Raw genomic sequence first — 20,048 nt, 5'->3', positions numbered from 1 at the left:
AGAGTCGATTTTGAATTGAGCATATATACGAGGCAACTTCATAAGTCAGTAAGACAGATTGCATATTGCATTTAACTATGATAAATGAAAAGCCCTTTGCAGTGAGTTTTTATGAATGAAATAAGCATAGCATGCTGTAAGTCATCGCGACAATTGAAGGATTCACAAATAAATTACGGGAACATCAATATAACCTAATTTTTTTATATCACAACACAGATGTAAGGTCTTACATTAAAACACTTGAAGAAAAAACTAAGAGCTGTACAGTAATTGTCTGTTGTTACATAAATAAAAGATGCTTCATGCAAAGAGGATAAATTGCTAATTTTTAAGTGCAGGAATAAAACTTAAATAAAAATTTTGTAGTATATTCTCTTTTTTCTAGTGCGTTTACATGATTTTTTTAATCAAAATTTTTTTTGTTTCGTTTCTAAATTTTTTTAAAAACTTACGTACAGCATGAAATACGTATTGTTTTTTTTTTTTTTTTTTAGTGCAAAGCACTTTTATGTACTGTTAAATTAAGTGACCATCTGTCTGAGCATTGTCATTGATAACTTGTAAATCTTTTCTCTTTTTTCTTCTATCCATGTAACTCTGTTTGTTTGTCCACGTTTGTCTATCTCATTCTTAGAATTGTGTATTTATTTTACTTCTAAATTTTTTAAATTTCAACCTTCTAAGAGATTTAGTGAAAAAATCTGCAATATTACTTTCTGATTCTACTTTTACAATATCAATAATTCCTTTTAAGTAATTGTCATAAATGTAATGACAACGCACCTCGATATATTTCGAATTTTTTGTAAAATTTCCACATTTAGCAATGCTTAAGGCTCCTGAATTATCTTCACAAATTTTTATCTGTTCATTTAACTTTAACTTTAAAGTATCTACCAAATCTGTTATTAACTTCAATTTACTAACAGCCTCTGACAAAGCAACATACTCCGCTTAAGTCGAAAACTTTGTTTCGCTATTTTATTTTCGCAGTTTCCAATACACCATATTACCTAAAAATCTTATAACATAGCCCGATGTAGATCTTCTATCAAGACAGTCACCTGCCAAGTCTGAATCATTATAGCAATCTATTATATCTGCATTATCATTTTTCTTATACATTTGGTTTAAATCTCTTGTTAGGTACACGTATTTTAAAATCTTCATCGCATACTTAAAATGTATTTCATCATTACAATTTTGAAATTGACTTAAATAATTAACGATATAACTTACATCAGGTCTCATGTCTGAACTAATATACAAAAGTTCACCAGTCAAATTTCTATACTTCAAATCATTTCTGATTTCTTTTGCTTGTTCTAGCTTTAAATTTATTTCCATTGGTGTATCATATAATTTAGCATTTTCTAATTTGTACTTATTTGCCAATGGTTCAATATAACTTATTTGACTCATAAAAATAACATTTTTCTTGACATATAATTAATATTTATTCTTCAAATAATTCATTACTCTTCCCAAATCCTTTATGCAAAACCTTTTTGACAATTTTCCCTTAATCACATCATTAGTCTTTTAAATTTTACAACAAATTAATAAATCATTAACAAATAAAATGTTGTAAGCCTTATCTTTTCCATTGCTCAAAGAATATAAACAATTGTCTACTTTACTATTTTCAAATTCTAATTTTTTTATCAATTCATTAAAACATTCAAACCAAGCTCCAAGACTTTCTCTCAAACCATACAATGCGTTTTGCTATTTACATACTTTATAAGAATTGTTGGCAAAACCTTGCGGTTGTTTGACATACATCTCTGATCTAACTTTCCCATTTAAAAATGTAGTTTCAACATCCACCTAATCAACAATTGAGCCTTTTTGGCAGCAATACGATAACAGAACTTTTCAAGTTTGCATCTTAGCTACAGGAGAATAAATATCTTCAGTAATCTCTTTTTGTTGAAACTTTCTTACTACTAACCTAGCTTTAAATTTTTTTCCATTTTTTTTTAATTAACCTATTTAGATTTCACATCTAAAACTTTATTATCTTTTGGCTTATCTACCAATACCCAAGTTTTATTTAAATATTTTATTTCTTTTTTCATCACATTTTTCCAATTATCAGATTCAAAACTTCCTACAACTTCATCAAAACTTTTAGGATTTTCTGCCCTACAATAATTGACATAACTCGTATTATGTACATAGTTATCATTATATCTTTCTGGACACTTTATATTTCTTTTCAGTCCACTGTTAACATTATTCTCTTTTTGACTTTGACATTCATTTTCTCTTTCAGTAATATCATTGTCATTTTCATACTCAGCATCTTCAAATTCGCTTGACTCGGATTTGTCATCAACAATTTCGTTTTCATTTTTTGATTTATCATCATCATTATCTTTTAATCGAATACAATATTCATCTTTTTCAATGACATCTTCATGTTTTGCTACGATAACTCTATTTATTGTAGCAAATTGATGTTAATCGTGATATTAATTAAAATTCAATATACTACATTTTCATAACCTACAAGAATTTCTAGATCTGCTTTTCTATCCCATTTCGACTGCCTTCTCTGTTCAGGCACACGTACAAATACCCTACTTGCATACATTTTTAAATGTTTAACATTAGATTCCATACTAAAGAACAATTCAAAAGGAGTTTTTAAATCAGCAGTATTTGCAAGTGTTATGTTCTTTATTTATGCTGCCGCGCATACAAATTCTGGATAAAATCTACTATTCATTCTAGCTTCAGATAACAAACATCTAGCAATGTCCATAATGCTCCTATCATACCTTTCGGCAGTACCATTTAATTCGTGCATATGCGGTGGACATGCATCTAGACTTATTTCTTTTTCTTTTACTAGATCAAAAATTCTTTTATTCATATATTCCTTACCGTTATCACACCTTAAATTTTTATTCTTTTTTCAGTAATATTTTCAACTTCATTCATATATGACACAAAACAATCATAGACTTGATCTTTTGATTGAATTGGATATACTCTGGCTATTTTGCTATAGTCTACAATAAAAGTTAAAAAATATTTTTCCCTATTTAATCCAGTAGTATTATGAGGCCCATTCAGATCAGTATGTACTATTTCTAAAATTTCCTTGGCCTTTTGTCTAGTATTTTCAAATGATTAATTGTGAATTTTATTTTTTATACAAATAACGCATTTCATACAGTTACTCTCAATTTCTTTTGGCAGACCATCTGCTAGTTCATTTGTACATAAAACATTCAAATATTTGAAACTTACATGCCTCAAAATACGATGCCATTTTTCCTTTAAAGTAATTTCGTCATTATTTTCGGTACTCATAGTATTAACGGTAATCTTATGTTCATTTTAAATTACACTTTGCAATCTGTACAATTCTTCTGTTTTAAACGCGATAGCTAAAAGCGCACTCTCTCTGTTATAAATTTTTGCCGTATTATTTTAAGCAATAACTTTATTTTTATCGGTAACTTTTGATGAACTTAATAAATTTTCTTTTATTTCTTTAACATAGTACACATGAGACATTTCAATTCTCACTAATTTATTGTACACTTTCAAATAATTCGAAATTTTTCCTATTTTAGTCGCTTTTAAACTTCTACCGTCTCCTATATTTACGTCAACCAGATTTTTTATTTCAATAAAATTTACAAAAACATTATTTAGATTTACCACATGATCAGTACAATCACTATCCAAAAGCCAGTCAATACGTTTACCTTGCGTTTCGCTATGCATCGCAGTAGACTTGAAGATCTTCGCAGAGAAAGCGCCAAACGAGCTGTTGCCTTGCTGCCACATTTCTTGCTGCGACGCGTAGCCTCTGCCTCGTTGTCCACTTGAGCCTCTGCCTCTTAATACTCCTTGTTGCGTGTTGTTTCCACGAAATTGTTGACGTCCCCCCCCCCCCGTGCTTGGCCTCCATAGCTAGCATTGTTTCCATTTGAGCAACAACGCGACTTGCTTCCACCGCGCTGATGTCAAGCTGCGCGATGCCTTGCTGACAGCCGAGCTGGACTGGGGATTGGTCGTGGGCTCTCTCGCCGATCAAGAAATTGCTTGGAAGTTCATTCCACCGGGCGCTCCTCAGTTCGGTGGCTTGTGGGAGGCCGCCGTCAAGTCAACCAAAAGTCACCTCCGGCGCGTCATGGGGTCACGCCATCTCACCTACGAGGAATTTTCCACGGTGCTCGTTGGCATTGAGATAGTCTTAAATAGCCGACCACTGACATCGCTGTCTGGAGACACTGGAGACCTCGATGTTCTCACCCCAGGGCATTTCCTCGTCGGTGGCCCTCTCAACTCCATCGTTCTGCCCAGCCCTCCTGTGGAGAGCTTGGATGCGCTCGCCCACTGGGAGCTCGTTCGGGGCGTCCGCGCCCAGTTTTGATCTTTCTTGAAATGTCCAATTTTACCACAGCTGTAACAGGTTCTTTCTTGCATTCTTTTTTAATTCTCATGACCTTTTGATTTTGACACGAAAGCATTTAATTTTACGCTTACAAAAGCATTTTAACTTTTATTTTTAATTTCCAACATTTTTATTTTATCGATCCCATAACTAACTGTCTGATCCTTCAGTTTTAATGTGTTTATCAAATTGCCATTATAACTATACAATTCTGGTAATGTTCTCAATAAATAATTTAACTTTTCTTTTTTATTCACTGTAGCACCAGCTGATTTCAACTCGTTCACTGATTTTTCAAATTCACTTATAAAGACTGATGATTCTTGAAAATCCTTTAATCTGATTTATTTCAGCTTCTTCCGGTAAACGATCTGCAAAGCTGTTGATTCCTTTAAATCCATAGTATCAAACTTTTTCATAATCTTGAATGCTGTGTCCAATTCACCGACAAATTTCAGCTGCTTATTCGAAATAGCACTGTAAACATAATTCATGGCCTTTATTTCGTTCTCAGCCCATTCGTCTTCTTTGTCCGTCGATACTTTTTCTCCTTCTATCATCGTTGCACATTTCTTTAACCTTAAAAACATCGTTATTATTTTCTTTCAATGTGCATAGTTTTGGCCATCAAACACAGGTATTGAAATCTCCACCATTTTGGAATTGCTCATTTCCTCTCTTAGATCTTCCAGATTTTTCGATTCTTCTCTCTCCTTGAAAATATACTTTTTCAGCACCAGTATGTCTTTGATCACATTTACCAAAACTTTTCTTACACTTCTCAGTGTTGGATTGACACTCTTTTTATCTGTGATCACTTGCATATAATCTCTTTAATTTTTAAAACTGAAACGGATTACGTGAATAACAACTGTACACTTTTACAAGAACTTTTTCTTGATTTTCAGTGTTAGATTTACACTTTAATCACACGTAACCACGGACCTTTGCTACCACGTTAATAGATTTAGGGATTTATTCCATCGATTGGGAGATGAGCAAGCACACCTTGTCATAGTTGATATTTAATGAAAGGAGAATATATTTATAAGAACGGTACACATCACAGCCAACAACAAACGGCTGCTTGCATCCATGACCGCATGCTTCGGTGAACAGACGAGATCTACTTGCACCCGCGTTTGAGTGCCAGGCGTCTGCAAATGTCTTACAACTATAGTTGGCCAGAGATGGCGCTGGCCCCACGAGTCCATTTTGCATACGTATACATATAAATTCGTTGGTATAAATGTACAATATACTCAACATTGTTATTAATGTGATGTTTGATCCCACAGTTCCGGAAAGTTTTATCTGAAACAAGAACCTAGAATTATTTGAAAAATATGATGCCTACACGCGGTAAGTAAAGAGCAAGTTTTTATCGAATAGATCTTCTAAAAGAACTGCTGCTCCAGCTTTACATCCTATATTTGCGTTAGTCGTATCACAACAAACTGCTTCGATACTTGGCACAAATGCTATTCTTTAATTGCATTGAAAATTGCATGTGCTTGAATTACTCCTTTGCCGTCTGGTAGTGATGGTGTATCAAGCAGTTGATCTGTTTCGCCAACAGTTATCAAAATGGGAACACGATCTGTTCGTTTACACGTCAAATGGTCTAGTATAACTTTATCGTCAAAATTTACTACTGCACCATCAACTTTATCACCCTGCATTGAGACCTTTTTTATGGTTTCCGCTATTTCGGCAGATTTTTTTTCGGGTCTCATAAAAAGAGCTTTTCTTTATTATGAGAGCTCGTTCAAATCGTGATCCGAAGCTTTAGCTACTGCAGCGATAATAATCGTAGAACTTTAATGAGAAACTTTACAATTATCTAATGCTGTTACGATATCTTCAGTCAAAATATTTATTCAACCTCGCTCATTTTTTGATTCAAAATATCGACCTTCCAACGAAACTCGTAGCTTGCACTATCTTATGTTAATTTTATTTCTTCACTGCTCAAAATAATAACACCCAAATAATCTTAATATAGTGTAACTAAAATTATTGTAAAAAACTGAAGTTAACATGATAATCGATTTTAAAGATAAAAGAATCCTTTTGAATAGGGTGCATTTAACATTAAAATGTTCTTTTTGTTCCAAGTTGTAAGATATAAAAACTTTACAATATTTTAAATAAATATTAAATAATAAATGTTTTTACATTATTTATTAGACACTGTGATCAAGTAATTATTACTTTTAGAATCAAACTCCTAAAACATATTTTAGGCCATGGTCTTCGTCATTTAAGACACATGTAGAAATTTAGGAAGATTCTCTAAAGTAAGAGAAGTTTTAAGTACTGCATTTTTTCAGCAAATCATTTTTTTTTAAATTGATTTCCAAATCTAAAATAAGAGCAACGCATGAGTTGTTTCCTAAACGTCAAAACTTAAGTTTTTTTTTTTGTTAGAGCTATATTTTATTTGATACTTATTTACCATTAAGCGGTAAGTAAAACTTTGTAAATTATAATACAGTGAAAAAATTTACCCTTATCAGCCAACATGATAAGAGATTGCCACTTGCAGATATAACGTAAGGACTAAATCGTTAAAATATTGCATTACATCTTCTTCCTCAATATTTTTAAAATCATGTACACGAGCAATGTTAAACAATCGTAATTAATTTATCAAAAAAGATTTTTTCACTAACTCATTTCTTTCCTTGCCTCTTTGATTCAAAATACTTCTATTATCCAAGAATAATTATATCAATTTGGTAGTACAATACTGGTTAATTTTAACTTGCACATCTAAGCTACTCCAAAAAACTTTTACTAATACAATAACTTACACTACGCCCTCTTTTACTGACATATCTGAATAACAAATCTTAAAAGACAGATTACTAAAAACTTGTTAATTACTTGGTAACTTGTCAGCTGAAATTTTTTTGGTGGCCAAACCAATTAAAAAATTTTGTCTTGAAGGTGAAGAGTATTTACTTCATAAATAAAATCCAACTCAGTACACGAAAAATCAATTTTATTTAACCCCATACTGTTTCAGTGATTTTTCATGTGTTGAAAACGTTGATGTTTATTTGAGGTGTCTGTAATAGAAATAGTCAAGGATACCTTTCTATCAGCACAGCTGTATTTACTCAACTTTGAGAGTGGTGCTAATCCCTTTCGACAAATCTGTATGGGCGTAACACCAGGTTTATCAATTATATCCACTGTAACTATAGAATATCTCATTAGTGAATCGTTAGACAAGGGTTCATATACTGTTAGATAAGTACATCCAAGAAGTAACCACTTTCATTTCTTGCTCTAGAACTTGATTTACTAGTTGGTTAGCAGGCAATCATTTCGGAGGGGGCAACTTCTGGACGAACTCACCCATTAAATCCTGTCACAGGAACGAACTTTGGGCGAGCTTATCCGTTAGGTTCACTGTTGGATCTACAAGAGTTTGGTGATCCAGGGGTAAGGCACTCCCTCTTTGTTTATTTTTCTCTCCATTTCTATATATATTCTCCATTCTATGCATCGTTACCGAGTCCCTTTAACGTCAGGTTGTTATAACACCTCATCATCCAAGCTTCGGTACTACGCATAATAACTGATGATGCCCTCCCTTGGTCGTAGATCATTTACCAACTTTTAACACGTATCTTTTACTCTGTATCTCAAACTCTATTCTCTTTTCCTACTTTGGGGTCTATGATCTTTCCGGCTGTTCACCCTGGAGAGGTTTTAGTCTTGTATCTAGGGTTGGGTAAATTTGGCACTACTAAAATAAAATAAATTTACGATAGCTATTTTTTGAGGTGTCTTTGAAAGATCTTTTCTTTCTCATTATACAAAAAAAAAGAAAAAAACTGTATTGACTGTCACTAAATACAGAAAAATTTAGTAAGTCTTAGATTGAAACTTTATGAATCCTTTGATTTTTTATTGAGACTCGAATTCTTGTCTTTTACTAGCAGCTGCAAGGCTTATTCTACTTGAGAGTATGATATAAGTCATGATAAGTGATTGTGTTTTTCGAGAATAATTATTTTTTCATGCGATAAACTATCATTTGGAAGAAAATTTTGCGATTTGACTAAAAAAAAGGATCTTCTACCTATCCAAAAATTTTTTTTTTGTAGAATACATAGCAAAAATTTCTTAAACATGTATATCTTTTTTTTATTATTCGACCAAGAAACATGACTTAAGCCAAATAAAAGTTGTGACAAAAAAAGTTTGGTTTAAAAAATAAAGTTTTAAATACCAAAATCCAGCTAGAGACGTCTCTACGACGAGTACATTATACACTCTTCCAAAACTGTACTATTATTATGTTTAAAAAAAATTTCACTTCAAAATGAAATAAAATAAAAACTATCACATCAATAATATTGCAAGTCACTCAGCCAGTTAGAGATATTATAAATTATGAAAGTCAAATTTGTTGCAGAACTTAAATTTTGATTCACAATATGTAAATAAAGGAGTAACTTATGGTCATGTAGTTATTGAAATGGACTCAAATCCAATTAGAACAGCTTTAAATGTCTGCAAAAATTTAATTGCTCAACGAGTTTATGCAATTATTGCATCCCATCCAACAGAAGGAGATTTATCACCTGCAGCAGTATCATATACAAGTGGTTTTTATCACATACCCGTCATTGGCATTTCATCTAGGGATAGTGCATTTTCAGATAAGGTAATGAATTTTCTACTTATATTTTCAATAATTTCTTTATTAAAATTCCTCATAGTATAGGAGAAATGGGTAGTTAAAATAATTTATAAGCATCCCATTGTTTGATTTTTATTTGTAATAATATTTGTTAAAAGTATGTTTTTTTAAATGTCATTATTTAGTTGTTTTAATTACTTAATTTTATCTAGAAATAGTTCATTTCATAATAAGGTAACAAAATTTTTTATCTTATTATCAATAATTTTTTCATAATGATATATTGTAGAGTAATTCTATGATGAATATATAGTTATTCATAGTAAAATAGAATTATGAAGGTAATATTACTCCTTATTACTTTAGATAGTATTTGACAATAAAAATTATTATTTAAGAACTGTCGTTATTCTATACTCTGTTATATTATTTAATGAATGTATATGTTAACACTTTTTTCCTACATTATTACTTAATAGCAGTTTTAAAAAAAGCTTGCACAAATTATCATAACTTTTTTATTTTTAGTCAGCAACTCACCGTTAACTAGAAACTGTCATACCACAATGAAGTCACCTAATTTTTAACTCATGCCACTCAACTCTTTAAAAGTAGACAATGTGTAAGGATTTTCTGTAAGCCTGAATATTCATGAGAATCTGAATATCTACAGATTTATTCAGTCTAGCAGTTATTATTACTCGATTTAGAAATAAATATTTTACTGTAAGAATTTGCATACTCACTGCACCTTCACAATTTGGGACAACAATGTTCCCATAGTTTGATATTAGGGTGTAGAAAAATTCCATACAGTGTCTAACTCTAAGATCTTAAAGGTTGGGGGTTAGAAACCCTAAGCCTAAAAAGTTACTTTTAGGACAGTGGAAAAGAAGCATTTACGTGAACTGTAAAATGTTAGCGTACTACTAAACAGACACGTGTGGGTTAAATAAAATACTCTACAGTTTATTGAATTTTTATATTTCTAACAATTTAAATATAAATGTTCCTTATAAAGGTAATTCATACCATTGACTATAAGTTTAACAATATTTATATAGTATACAAAATAAAGGGAATCATGTTATGATAATCAAATTTATAAGAGTAATCTTTGTATTGGAACTTAAAATTTTTTTTTTCATAAGATTGACCTAATACATTTTTGTTACGTATTATGCTGCAATAGCACTTTAAAGCAAATGTTGTGAGCTACTTATGCAATGTTTCTATCTGAGGATTTTCACCAAAAATTTAAGTAGCTTATTTTTTAAGACCCTGTGGAAAAAACGCTAGGATTTTTTGTAGATGCTCTTCAACAATTCCTAAAATATATCTCGCAAAATTTATCTCAGAAATTGATAAGGAAGGGTACATCTTCTTAGATGAAACTATTAATTTACTTTCAACTTCAAATAGCCCAGGCTTACTGTACTATTTATTGGAAAATAAATTTGAACAAATGTTTTATTTCTATTAAGTAGATTTTGACTATTTGAAAAAGCTATTCCTTTACGTAATGTTGCCATTAATTTAAGGCTTACTACGTGTTTTTTTTTTTCATGTGTCTTAACAAAATGTTTCAGAGTGTTCTTACGATTAGTCATTTTGAATGTGTGTAAGACTAATATATTAACTAAAGGGAAAGCTGCGCAATACCAAACCTTTCATACATAATTTCGTGTGTAAATACTTTTATAAATACAGAAGTGTATTACTTACGAATATTATGAAGATCTGAGTTTTTTTTTATAATTCATACGATACAAAAATCAGGATGGAAATTTTCTATATTAAATACTATTATAATCCAACACATTTAATAGTATAGTATATTATACGGAAAAATAATTGTGATATGGTAAGTGAAAAACAAAGTTTTAGTCTTGCAGAAAATATTAAAGTTGCTTACACTATGAAAGATGTGACGTAGAAATGTATGTGGCTTGGAAATAAAAATTCTCGTAAAAGATAGACCAAGAAATTCGTTTAAAATTTTTGTAGCATTTTTAATGGCTTAAGGTTTTTCACACCATACATAGAAACTAGCTTTTTTATCATAAGAAGATTGAGATTTTCATAACCATTCCTAAATTGTAGTACCAAAATTTATGCGACTGCATAAAAATACAATAAATAAGGGTTAACTAATAAAATTTTTTTACATCTGTCTTATAACAATAATGTTTTGTACATATCTTAATGCAGACTACAGTGTTGGCGTAAAAACTATAGTACAAAATATTTCAGACATTTATCATTGCTCAAGTTAAAAAAGAGTGGCTGCAAATCGTTTGTAGTGTTACGTCATGGCTCTTCGACGTTACTTCAGCGCACGAGTATTTAAATGCAGCGCGTGGACAGCAAATGCGTTTGTGTTCAGCAGTGTTTGCAATGTAATTAAAATATTAAAAGTAATTCACCAGCGCCTTTACAAATAATGGACGAATAGAAGCTGACAGCTCTCCTGGGTTGGCCAGTGAGGTAAATTGCGTGTTAAGTTGGTAATATGTTATTAGAAATGAAAAGTTCAATTGAAAAATGAGCGAAACATGCTTTATTGGTTCACAAATATTATAACGATAATTTAAACAATCAGATGGATATTTAATAATGTTACTAGCTTTAGTTAAGACTGGCTGCTTGCTTGTTGGTCGCGGTTTCTCCAGAAAAGAGATCAAGCTCGCAGGGCGCGGTTCTATTTAAACCCTAAACTGGATTGATAATCGGAGGTAGGACCGGTGGTAAGTCAAGGAGTGGAGGTAAATTTAATGAACATATTCTTGGAAAATAGGTGCAGCTGCAGGGGTAGGCCAGATGTTGAATTTGGTAGGGGTAGAGTTAGAGAGCGGGAATGGCTAGTGAGCACGCGACCAACCCAGCGTGCGTTGGTATCGATTTGTGGGTGCAGCTACTAGGTGACAAACACCATATGGTATTTATCACTGACTGTGGGTAGACGCCACTACACGTTATACGCCCCCCCTAAGTCTTCATTTGCTGGGCAAGTTCGTTCCTGGTACAATCGGCTCACGTTTTACAGATGTATGTTTTACACAATTTGAATATAGCTAGGGTTACATTTGTAAAAAATATCGTCTTTACATATCAGTATTACATATTACAATGTAAGTTAATAGCTAACAATTATTTCATTTTCTAGGGATACAGTAAGTGACTTGCAGTGTTTTGGGATACTGTTACTTCATATATTGTTACATATATTTATTAATTTTTTTATTTGTGAAGTTATTTTTTTTGTTTTTTTTTGTTTGTCTTTTCTTAGTACTTTTTAGACTTACTAGCTACAGCTGTATTTATAATCAACATCCAAGCAATAGATTTGGTTAGCTATCAGAAATGCGCTTAGTTTTTATTGTCGGTACAATGTCTTAAAAATATTGTTACAGTAGATTACGATAGTATGAGGTTAATTGAGTAAAGAGGCACTAATGATGACATTCAGATGGGATGGCAGGAGAAAAGAAAGATCTTTATCACTGGACCACGATGTTGAAGTCAAATTTGTGTAAAGTGGACTCACAGTAACGGCAAACATTACTATATGTGCTCTGGTGGTGTACTGGGTTGGGGCACTTAAACTGGCATCTTGTACCGGTGTCGTCTCTATTACCTTGGAAATGATGCATGGTGCGTGCACAGCAACTTTTCCAGGGTTTAATATTTAGAAGATAAACTTTCCATGCCTGAGAAGTTACATGCCGATCGTAACCCTTTCCTTCCAATGGGGACCCAATACCAACTGTGCTGATAGCGGCTTACTCTCGTTCATGGGTTTCAGCTTGATCCCAATTAGGGTGTTTTATGAACTTTCTTATTTCACGATGCTGAAGGCTATTGTTTGAGTTTCTAAGGGTTACATTAGATGATCGCATTGCTTGGTGCTTAATGGTGATTTTGAAAATGAATTCGGAATGGTCCAGTAATACATTTATTATCATATCTTCGATGAAGCTATCCGAGTATCGTATTCAAGTGCTGCCTGATGCACGTACGTGCCTCATACCATAGATGTAGAGAGCTGCTTCAAATGAAATTTTTCCTGCTTCCAGCTTGTGTGCTATGGTTGGTTCCATGCTTACATGTGTATACGAGGTTGGTTGCGTATGGGTTGGTATGCGACAAGTGATAATGAGTCACCCCCTCTAGTTAGGAAGATTGTCCCAACTCTTCGTATCTTTTGAGCGGTGGTTCTCGCGTATTTTCCTAACAAATATCCAGCGCTCACAGTTAGTATTATGGTCCATGAATCCATCGATACTATGTTAGGTGGATCATCAAAATATAAGTTAGGGGTTGATGTACAGATGGTGGGATTTGAAAGTGGCGTAAATGCTATTACTAAGGAGAGAAAGCTTTAGTGATGTGCAAATGGGCTACATATATTATCATACATATATTATTATACTAGTGAGCTTTACTCGTAATATATATGTGTGAATTTGTCGTCGGAGGGTTGCAATAGTGTTCTGTCGTACATTTGTGCAAATATTTTTGTAGTTCTTTTTTTGTTAGTTGTGTTCTGTGTATCTCTCTTTTTGTGTGTGTTGTTTTGGATTCTCTTTTGTTGTTTTTGAGTGCTGTATTCGTTAGTTTTTTTGTGTACATTTTTGTGTTTGTTTTTTTTGTGTGTTTTTTGTCTTTTTTTAAATTTTGTTTTGTTGTTGTTTTGTAGAACGAAGTTCTTTATGTCGCGTGCTTGGGGGGCTAGAATTTTAAAAATAAAAGACTTCTATGAAACGGAAGTCACTTACTGGAAATCTCTTCCTCCTAATTTATTTTATGTCCCCCTTTATCCCGTCACCCTCACCATCAGTCTCCTACACACTCCCCCTCATCCTGTCTCTTCCAACTGTGCTGCGCTTGTCTCCTGCACACTTCCTCTCATCACTCTTTGTTTTGCCTCGCCCCATTCCCTTTCACACCACACCATCAAAGCACACACACCAAGCAGTTGATGTTTCATTCAATCATAATTTATTTTCCCACAATAATTTTTGATTAACTTTTTTTGTTTAACAAAAAAAAAACAAAAAAAAAAACACTTTCCAAGAGGTTAAAACCCTCGATCTCTCTGCACACGAGCCATGTATCTGACCCACTCTGCTACGAGCACTTCCAAATAAGAATTACGGTTTCTTCCACTTATACGGTGGTTCGTAACTGAATTCTAGTTTAAATATTCATTTACTGATTATTAATTAATTTAGTTCGATAATATGTTACATTAGATATAATATTATTCATTCAATTAACTATTCATTTTTTTTTTGTTTTTTTTTATTGAATGATTACTTTCCAAACTTAAATACAACATTTTTTTTAGCTGCAATTTTTCCGTACATTCATGAATATTTCTTTAATTTTTATTAATTTGTTAATCTTCAAATGTATCAATAAATTATTATTTTTACAACTTTTTCATTTTTTAAAAAGTTTTCTAACTTTTTTCCAACAGTCTTACATTTTTTTCATCGTTTTTTCATCAATAGTTGATTTATACGAGGTTCTATGACTACAGTAACTAATTTTCATTGCGTTTTATTCTTTCATAATCTTTGTATTTGAGACTGAGGTAATTTTTTGAGTTAAAAACGTTCATCACAGTTAGCGGGGGAACAGTTTAGAAAGGTAGGAGGAAAGCAAATGTGTAGCAACGCTGGCAATTATTTTTTTTATATGGATATACCTATATATGTGCTTTTACGAATACTTGACCCTTTTTTTTCTTATTTTATTTAAAAAAAAACTTATGGATTAACTTCAAAATTTTATAGGTTTACATAATAATAATCCATTATGCTAAACATTGGGTTATTGGAGCTTTGGGTTAAGGGAGCTTTTAACAGATCATTTTCTTAGATTTTTTTAAAATTATTTAACGCATCCTCGTAACAAAGTATGACAAGTCTTTTACTGCATATAAACTAGTTTTGACAGAAAGACGAAAAAAGTAGTCACAGCTTATCACAGATAGTGGTGAAATTGTTAACTATATACTTAGTGCAAAGAAAAAAAAAAAAAAAAAGAAACAAAAATAAAAAAAAGTAATGAAATGAAAAAAATAAAATGAATTGAAAAAACAAAAAATAAAGAAAAAAAGGAACGAAATTAAGAATGAAAAAATGAAAATTAATTGAAATTAAAAGAGGCATTTAAAAATAAAATAAAATTTAAAAAAATGAATTAAAAAAATAAAAAAGAAAAAAATTTAAGAAAAATGAATAAAAAAGGAAATTTTAAAAAATAAAAAAGATTAAAAGAAACAAACCAGGGGGCATAAATGGGTCATACGACCCACGGTAAGAACGAAGTTCTTTAAACATGAGATGAGTATAAAGAAACACAATTTTTCAAGTAACAAGAGGGTCACCAGACCCATAGAAAGAATGAAGCTCTATGAGAATAAAAACTGCATTCATGTAGTTTAGTAAAACAAAAACTTGAAAAACGAATAAAAAAAAAAAAAATTAAAAAAAATTAGTTCAGTTCTTACGATTGTTGAACTAAACTGGTGTGTTTCTTTTAATTTTTTTCATATTTTTAAATTCCCTTTATTTTATTTCTTTCTTTTTTCTTCTTATCTTCTTTTTTTTATTTACATACTTTTTTTTTTTTTTTTTGATTTTATTAAATTTTTTCATGTCTCTTTTGATTTCTTTTCATTTTCATCATCTTTAATTATTTTCTTAAAATACTCCTGCTTCCACAGGAGTTCCTTGACCATGAAATTAATTTTGTTTTAAAATGCCTCCATCAGATTTTTTTCTTCGCGATCGAGTCGCCCCAATTCATAATTGAGGGCCCAAAGAAGCTTCTGGCCCTGGTATTCTTCTGTTGATGGTTTCTTAGTGCTGATCTTTGTGAGTGCCGGCTTCTTTCTCCTGTTAAATTTTCTGGTTTTGATCCTTTTTCGCTCGTAACCAGACGTGGCCGTTCGTGTGAAAATCCAGAATGCTAACATCGTTAGCACTACTGTCACGCAGATCTCGGCTGTCAGGGTTTCTTCTGTCAGGATCGCAATTTGGGCCATTTTTACGGATAACAGATATTGGAGTTAAGTAATAGAAGGTATTATAAGTTTGAGACTCAAAAAAGTAATAAAAAAAATTAGTTGTGTTCGCGTTTAAATACCGCTTGGAACTCCCTTGTTAGAATGTTGGACAAAAGAACCGGGCGTGAGAAGTTTTTTTTTCTTCACATCGATTTAATCTGCGAAAATATGGTCTTGACTTCAGAAAAATTTTGGGACCAATGGCTTGGCTGCTAGAAAATTTGATTAAACGGCGAGGGTATTGGGTGTGCATTTTGGTCACTCCCATTTTCTTGGGATTTTTTTTTCAATTTGAGATCTCAGGTGACCATCAGGTGTTCATAAAATAACCAACATCCTGTATTAGTCTTACTAAAAATATTAACTTATTTTGTTGCATTGAGTTGGTAGTTTTTTTTATGAGATTTTTAAAGTTGACAAAGATGTGGTAGGTTTCAAGTAACAAGACGTCTGCTTGCACTTGTGTCTTGGTGGGTGGACTCAAGCTCTTTTTAAATTCAGTAAGATTTGCTTGTAAGTATTTTCGTCACTCCGTAGCCACTCTCTCGCTTTGGTTTATTTTATCGTCTATATAATAGGTGCATTTATCGTGTTTAGCGATGGTTTGCTGTTTGGTGCTATATATATGTTTGAAAATTTTAATTTCTTTGGAATCAGTTGCTGCGTTGTTAACTTTGTACGATGTTAATAATCTGTAGAATATAGAGTTGAGGTTGCCTAGTTCTTGAATTTTGATTGCTTATTTTTATATTGTGTAAGACACGGAGTTACTATGGATAATTTTCCTAGAAGGGTGGTGTTAAGATTGATTAAAATGTGGGTGAGGTCGTAATGAGCTTTTTTAAGATGTTAAGTGTCTATGTGAGACACTATGGACAAAAATTAGCTCATTATTCTCATATCTTGTATCTGTTCATAAGAGATTTCTAGGTTAGAATTGAATTGATAAAATTCAAGCGTTACCTTGGCGCTTGTTATTATCACGATTTTATATATAATATAACTGAACAACATTTCTAATACCTAAAAAAAAAAAAAAGATTTTTTGAGTAAGAAGAAAAAAATTATTATTTTTTTTTTGTGTATTGTATAGTTATATCTTAGTATTACTGCAGTTTTAAGTTTATAAGATCTCGTAAGTAATTGTCAACTCGTGTGGCGTGTTGGCGGCACTCTTCAAGAGTTGCACAGTACATGGGTGGGCACATGTAACGACCTACTGGAGTCTTAAGCCCTTTAATGAAACAGGCTATTGCTTATTTTTCCCGCTCCTGGGGTATTTGTGTTATTTCTGGGTAGTTGTGTTGCGCTATTACATCAGCTTGAATGTACAACTGTAAGACACGATCACTTCTATGGGAGTAATGAGTTGTTTATTCATCTGTACGTTGCTTTGTCTAAATTATTGCGTCGTTGATATCAATAAAATGGTTGAGAAAATTTTGTTTTTCAATTAACTTTAGAGATTTATTTATTTCTTGTTTCGTGTTAGAAGGATTTTTAAACTTGTGTTTCTACGTTTTAAGTATGGATAGCTAAAGATGAAATTTAGGGTTCATGTATTATAATAGGGTATAAGTATGTGTCAGTTTTTCGAGGTGAGGTGGCTGTAACAGAGTCTATAAATATTGCTTCAGTGAGTTGCTTCATTGATATTTGCTAGTAACTTGGTGGGTTTGGTACAGTGGCATTCCCTTCGTTGCCTGAGTTTCCACCGTCAGGCGGTGATCGGGCCAGACGCAGTATCAGGTTTCTGAATAAGTTCCAAGTTGCTGCTGGAATGTGAATTGACCAAATATAAATGCTGTGTGGAGCGTAACCATAAATAATTGTATCTATAATTAATTTAAGGGTTCTAAAAGTTATCAGTATAGTGATAAAAGTGGCACTTGCTGAGCCGAAAGAAATACATTCTTGCCACATTTTGTTTTAAGTGTTTACCGCGAGTGTTTGTAAAGTGTTTTCGTCAAAGAGGTGTAAGAGTGGAAATTGCTGTGCAAGTCTTGTTTTTTCTATTATACTTGCTGCTACTTGATTTAGTACTGCTGAGCGTTTGGCAGGAAATGTAATAAAGGTTCTTAATTTTTCTGTGTCATTATAAGAATAAATATCGCTATTTGCTTAGTCGAGGGAACTCGAGTAATTCCAAGTTTGTTTGGTGTCTGGCTTTAGTAACTGTGGATCATCTTGGGTTGTAATTTGTGCTAACATTTTTAACCATTACGATCTGAAATTATACATTACGGAGAGTAGTGTTTGCATCCTTTTTTTGTACAGTATTCTTTAAGTACGTGAGTGCGTGGCGCTAAAAAATACTGTTTTTCATTCCAGAAAACCGGTAGTTCTTGGTTGCATCCATCAGTCTTTCTTATGCGTTTTTTATACTCATACCCATTTAATAATATGCGCTTCTTTCCCGGCCAAAAAGCTGATATAATCTGGGCCAGACATAAGTTGATAGGCAAAATTATCTGGTAAAATGGTGGCAATATTGAATGCGTTTTCAATTACTTTTCTTTCTAATTCGTATTGTTTCAGCAGTACGTCTCTGTATATTTCTCTCATTTGTTTTCTGAAGTGTTTTTCAATGAAGATAAACTTAGAATTTACATATGTGAACATACCTATGTTGTTAATATCGACGTTTTTTTCTGCTGGAAAATTCTGCTTCTCGTGGTCGGTCAGTAAAAATATTTTTTGGTGCTCTGTTTTAATAAGCGAGAAAGAGGATGTGTTTACAGTACCCATGTGTTTAAATGCGTCTGACACATGGTCTGATTCGATCACATACAGTGATTTGAACTCATTTTCTCTTTTGAGTACCACATTTACGTATCCTGTAAAAATATTTTTGTAGTGATTACGGTTGCATGAGTCAATTAGGATTATGTTTTAAAATACGTATCCATAAACGGTGTCAATGGATCGTCCGCGAAGGTACATGATGTTCTAGATTCGACTCTTATTTTGTTATTGTTTAAATCTAGGGTATTGCAACTCTCTTTGAAAGTGATGGTTGCATAACCCTCTACGAATACTTTTTCATATTTCCCGTATGTGTCTGTACAAGATACTACGTTTTCTCAGGCACCGTTAGAGCCAACGGAGCCTGCTAATTTTATGAAAAAGGTCTTTATATTCTTGATGGGAATGTCTTGTATGATGTTGTTGTACGGTGTCGTACTGCTGTGTAAATGAATTGTATTGCATTCGTATCGTGTTATATCTCTGCGGTATTCCATTTCCTATTTTTTATTACTCAATTATGCAACCACATGCTGCAATGTATTGTTCTCTTAAACTTGATTTTTAAATAAATTACATGTGTGAAAGCGTAGTCGTTTGATTGGATGAGCGATACGATTACTCTAGGTGAATTTATGTTTGCTTCAGGGATGTTGCATTCTCCTATATTGACTAGATAAAATTTTGTAAAATTAGTGAAAAATTGGCCGCAATCATATCCAATGATTGCTGTTGCTCGATTGATGATTATGTAAAAGATAATTAGCCAGAGGATACTCTTCATTTATAAAATAAGTAATTTTCAATTTGTTTTTCGTGAGTAATGTTATTGACTCATGCTTTAGTGTGATCTTTGCAGCACATTAAAGAAAAATGACAACGACAATATACACAAGCGTTGAACAATCAAAAAGTGTATACGTATCTACAGGTGGTGCATGCATGCGTGAGTTTGTGTGCATGTTTTGTTTTTTTTTGCTTTTTTTGACTTTTTATTATTTATGCATTTGTTTATTTATTTACGGGTTCTAAGAAATGTATAAGTGGCATTCGTGGATGCTGAGTACTGTTTTTCTACGTGTTTCATTAATCTTAATTTTAACGTTTCTATTTTCCCATATGTCGAGCACTAAGCAAGGGGCCTG

At 32.3% G+C, this 20,048-nt stretch overlaps 1 protein-coding gene across 1 annotated transcript in view; it reads left to right on the top strand.

Moving 5' to 3' along the window:
* The window catches only part of Nmdar1 (glutamate ionotropic receptor NMDA type subunit 1), a 1,366,481-nt gene that overhangs the window by 75,469 nt on the left and 1,270,964 nt on the right, over positions 1 to 20,048 (top strand). Inside the window, exon 3 of the mRNA XM_089592421.1 lies at positions 8,853 to 9,104. Within this exon, the coding sequence (XP_089448547.1) occupies positions 8,853 to 9,104 (252 nt within the window). The remainder of the gene's footprint in view (positions 1 to 8,852; positions 9,105 to 20,048) is intronic.

Source organism: Copidosoma floridanum, unplaced genomic scaffold (genome assembly GCF_036245765.1).
Source record: "Copidosoma floridanum isolate Cflo_tuat_1 unplaced genomic scaffold, Cflo_Japanese_pri ptg000017l, whole genome shotgun sequence".
In the NCBI taxonomy this organism is placed as follows: Eukaryota; Metazoa; Arthropoda; class Insecta; order Hymenoptera; family Encyrtidae; genus Copidosoma; species Copidosoma floridanum.
Note: the sequence above shows the minus strand (reverse complement) of the source record. Positions and strands in the feature narration are given on the sequence as shown.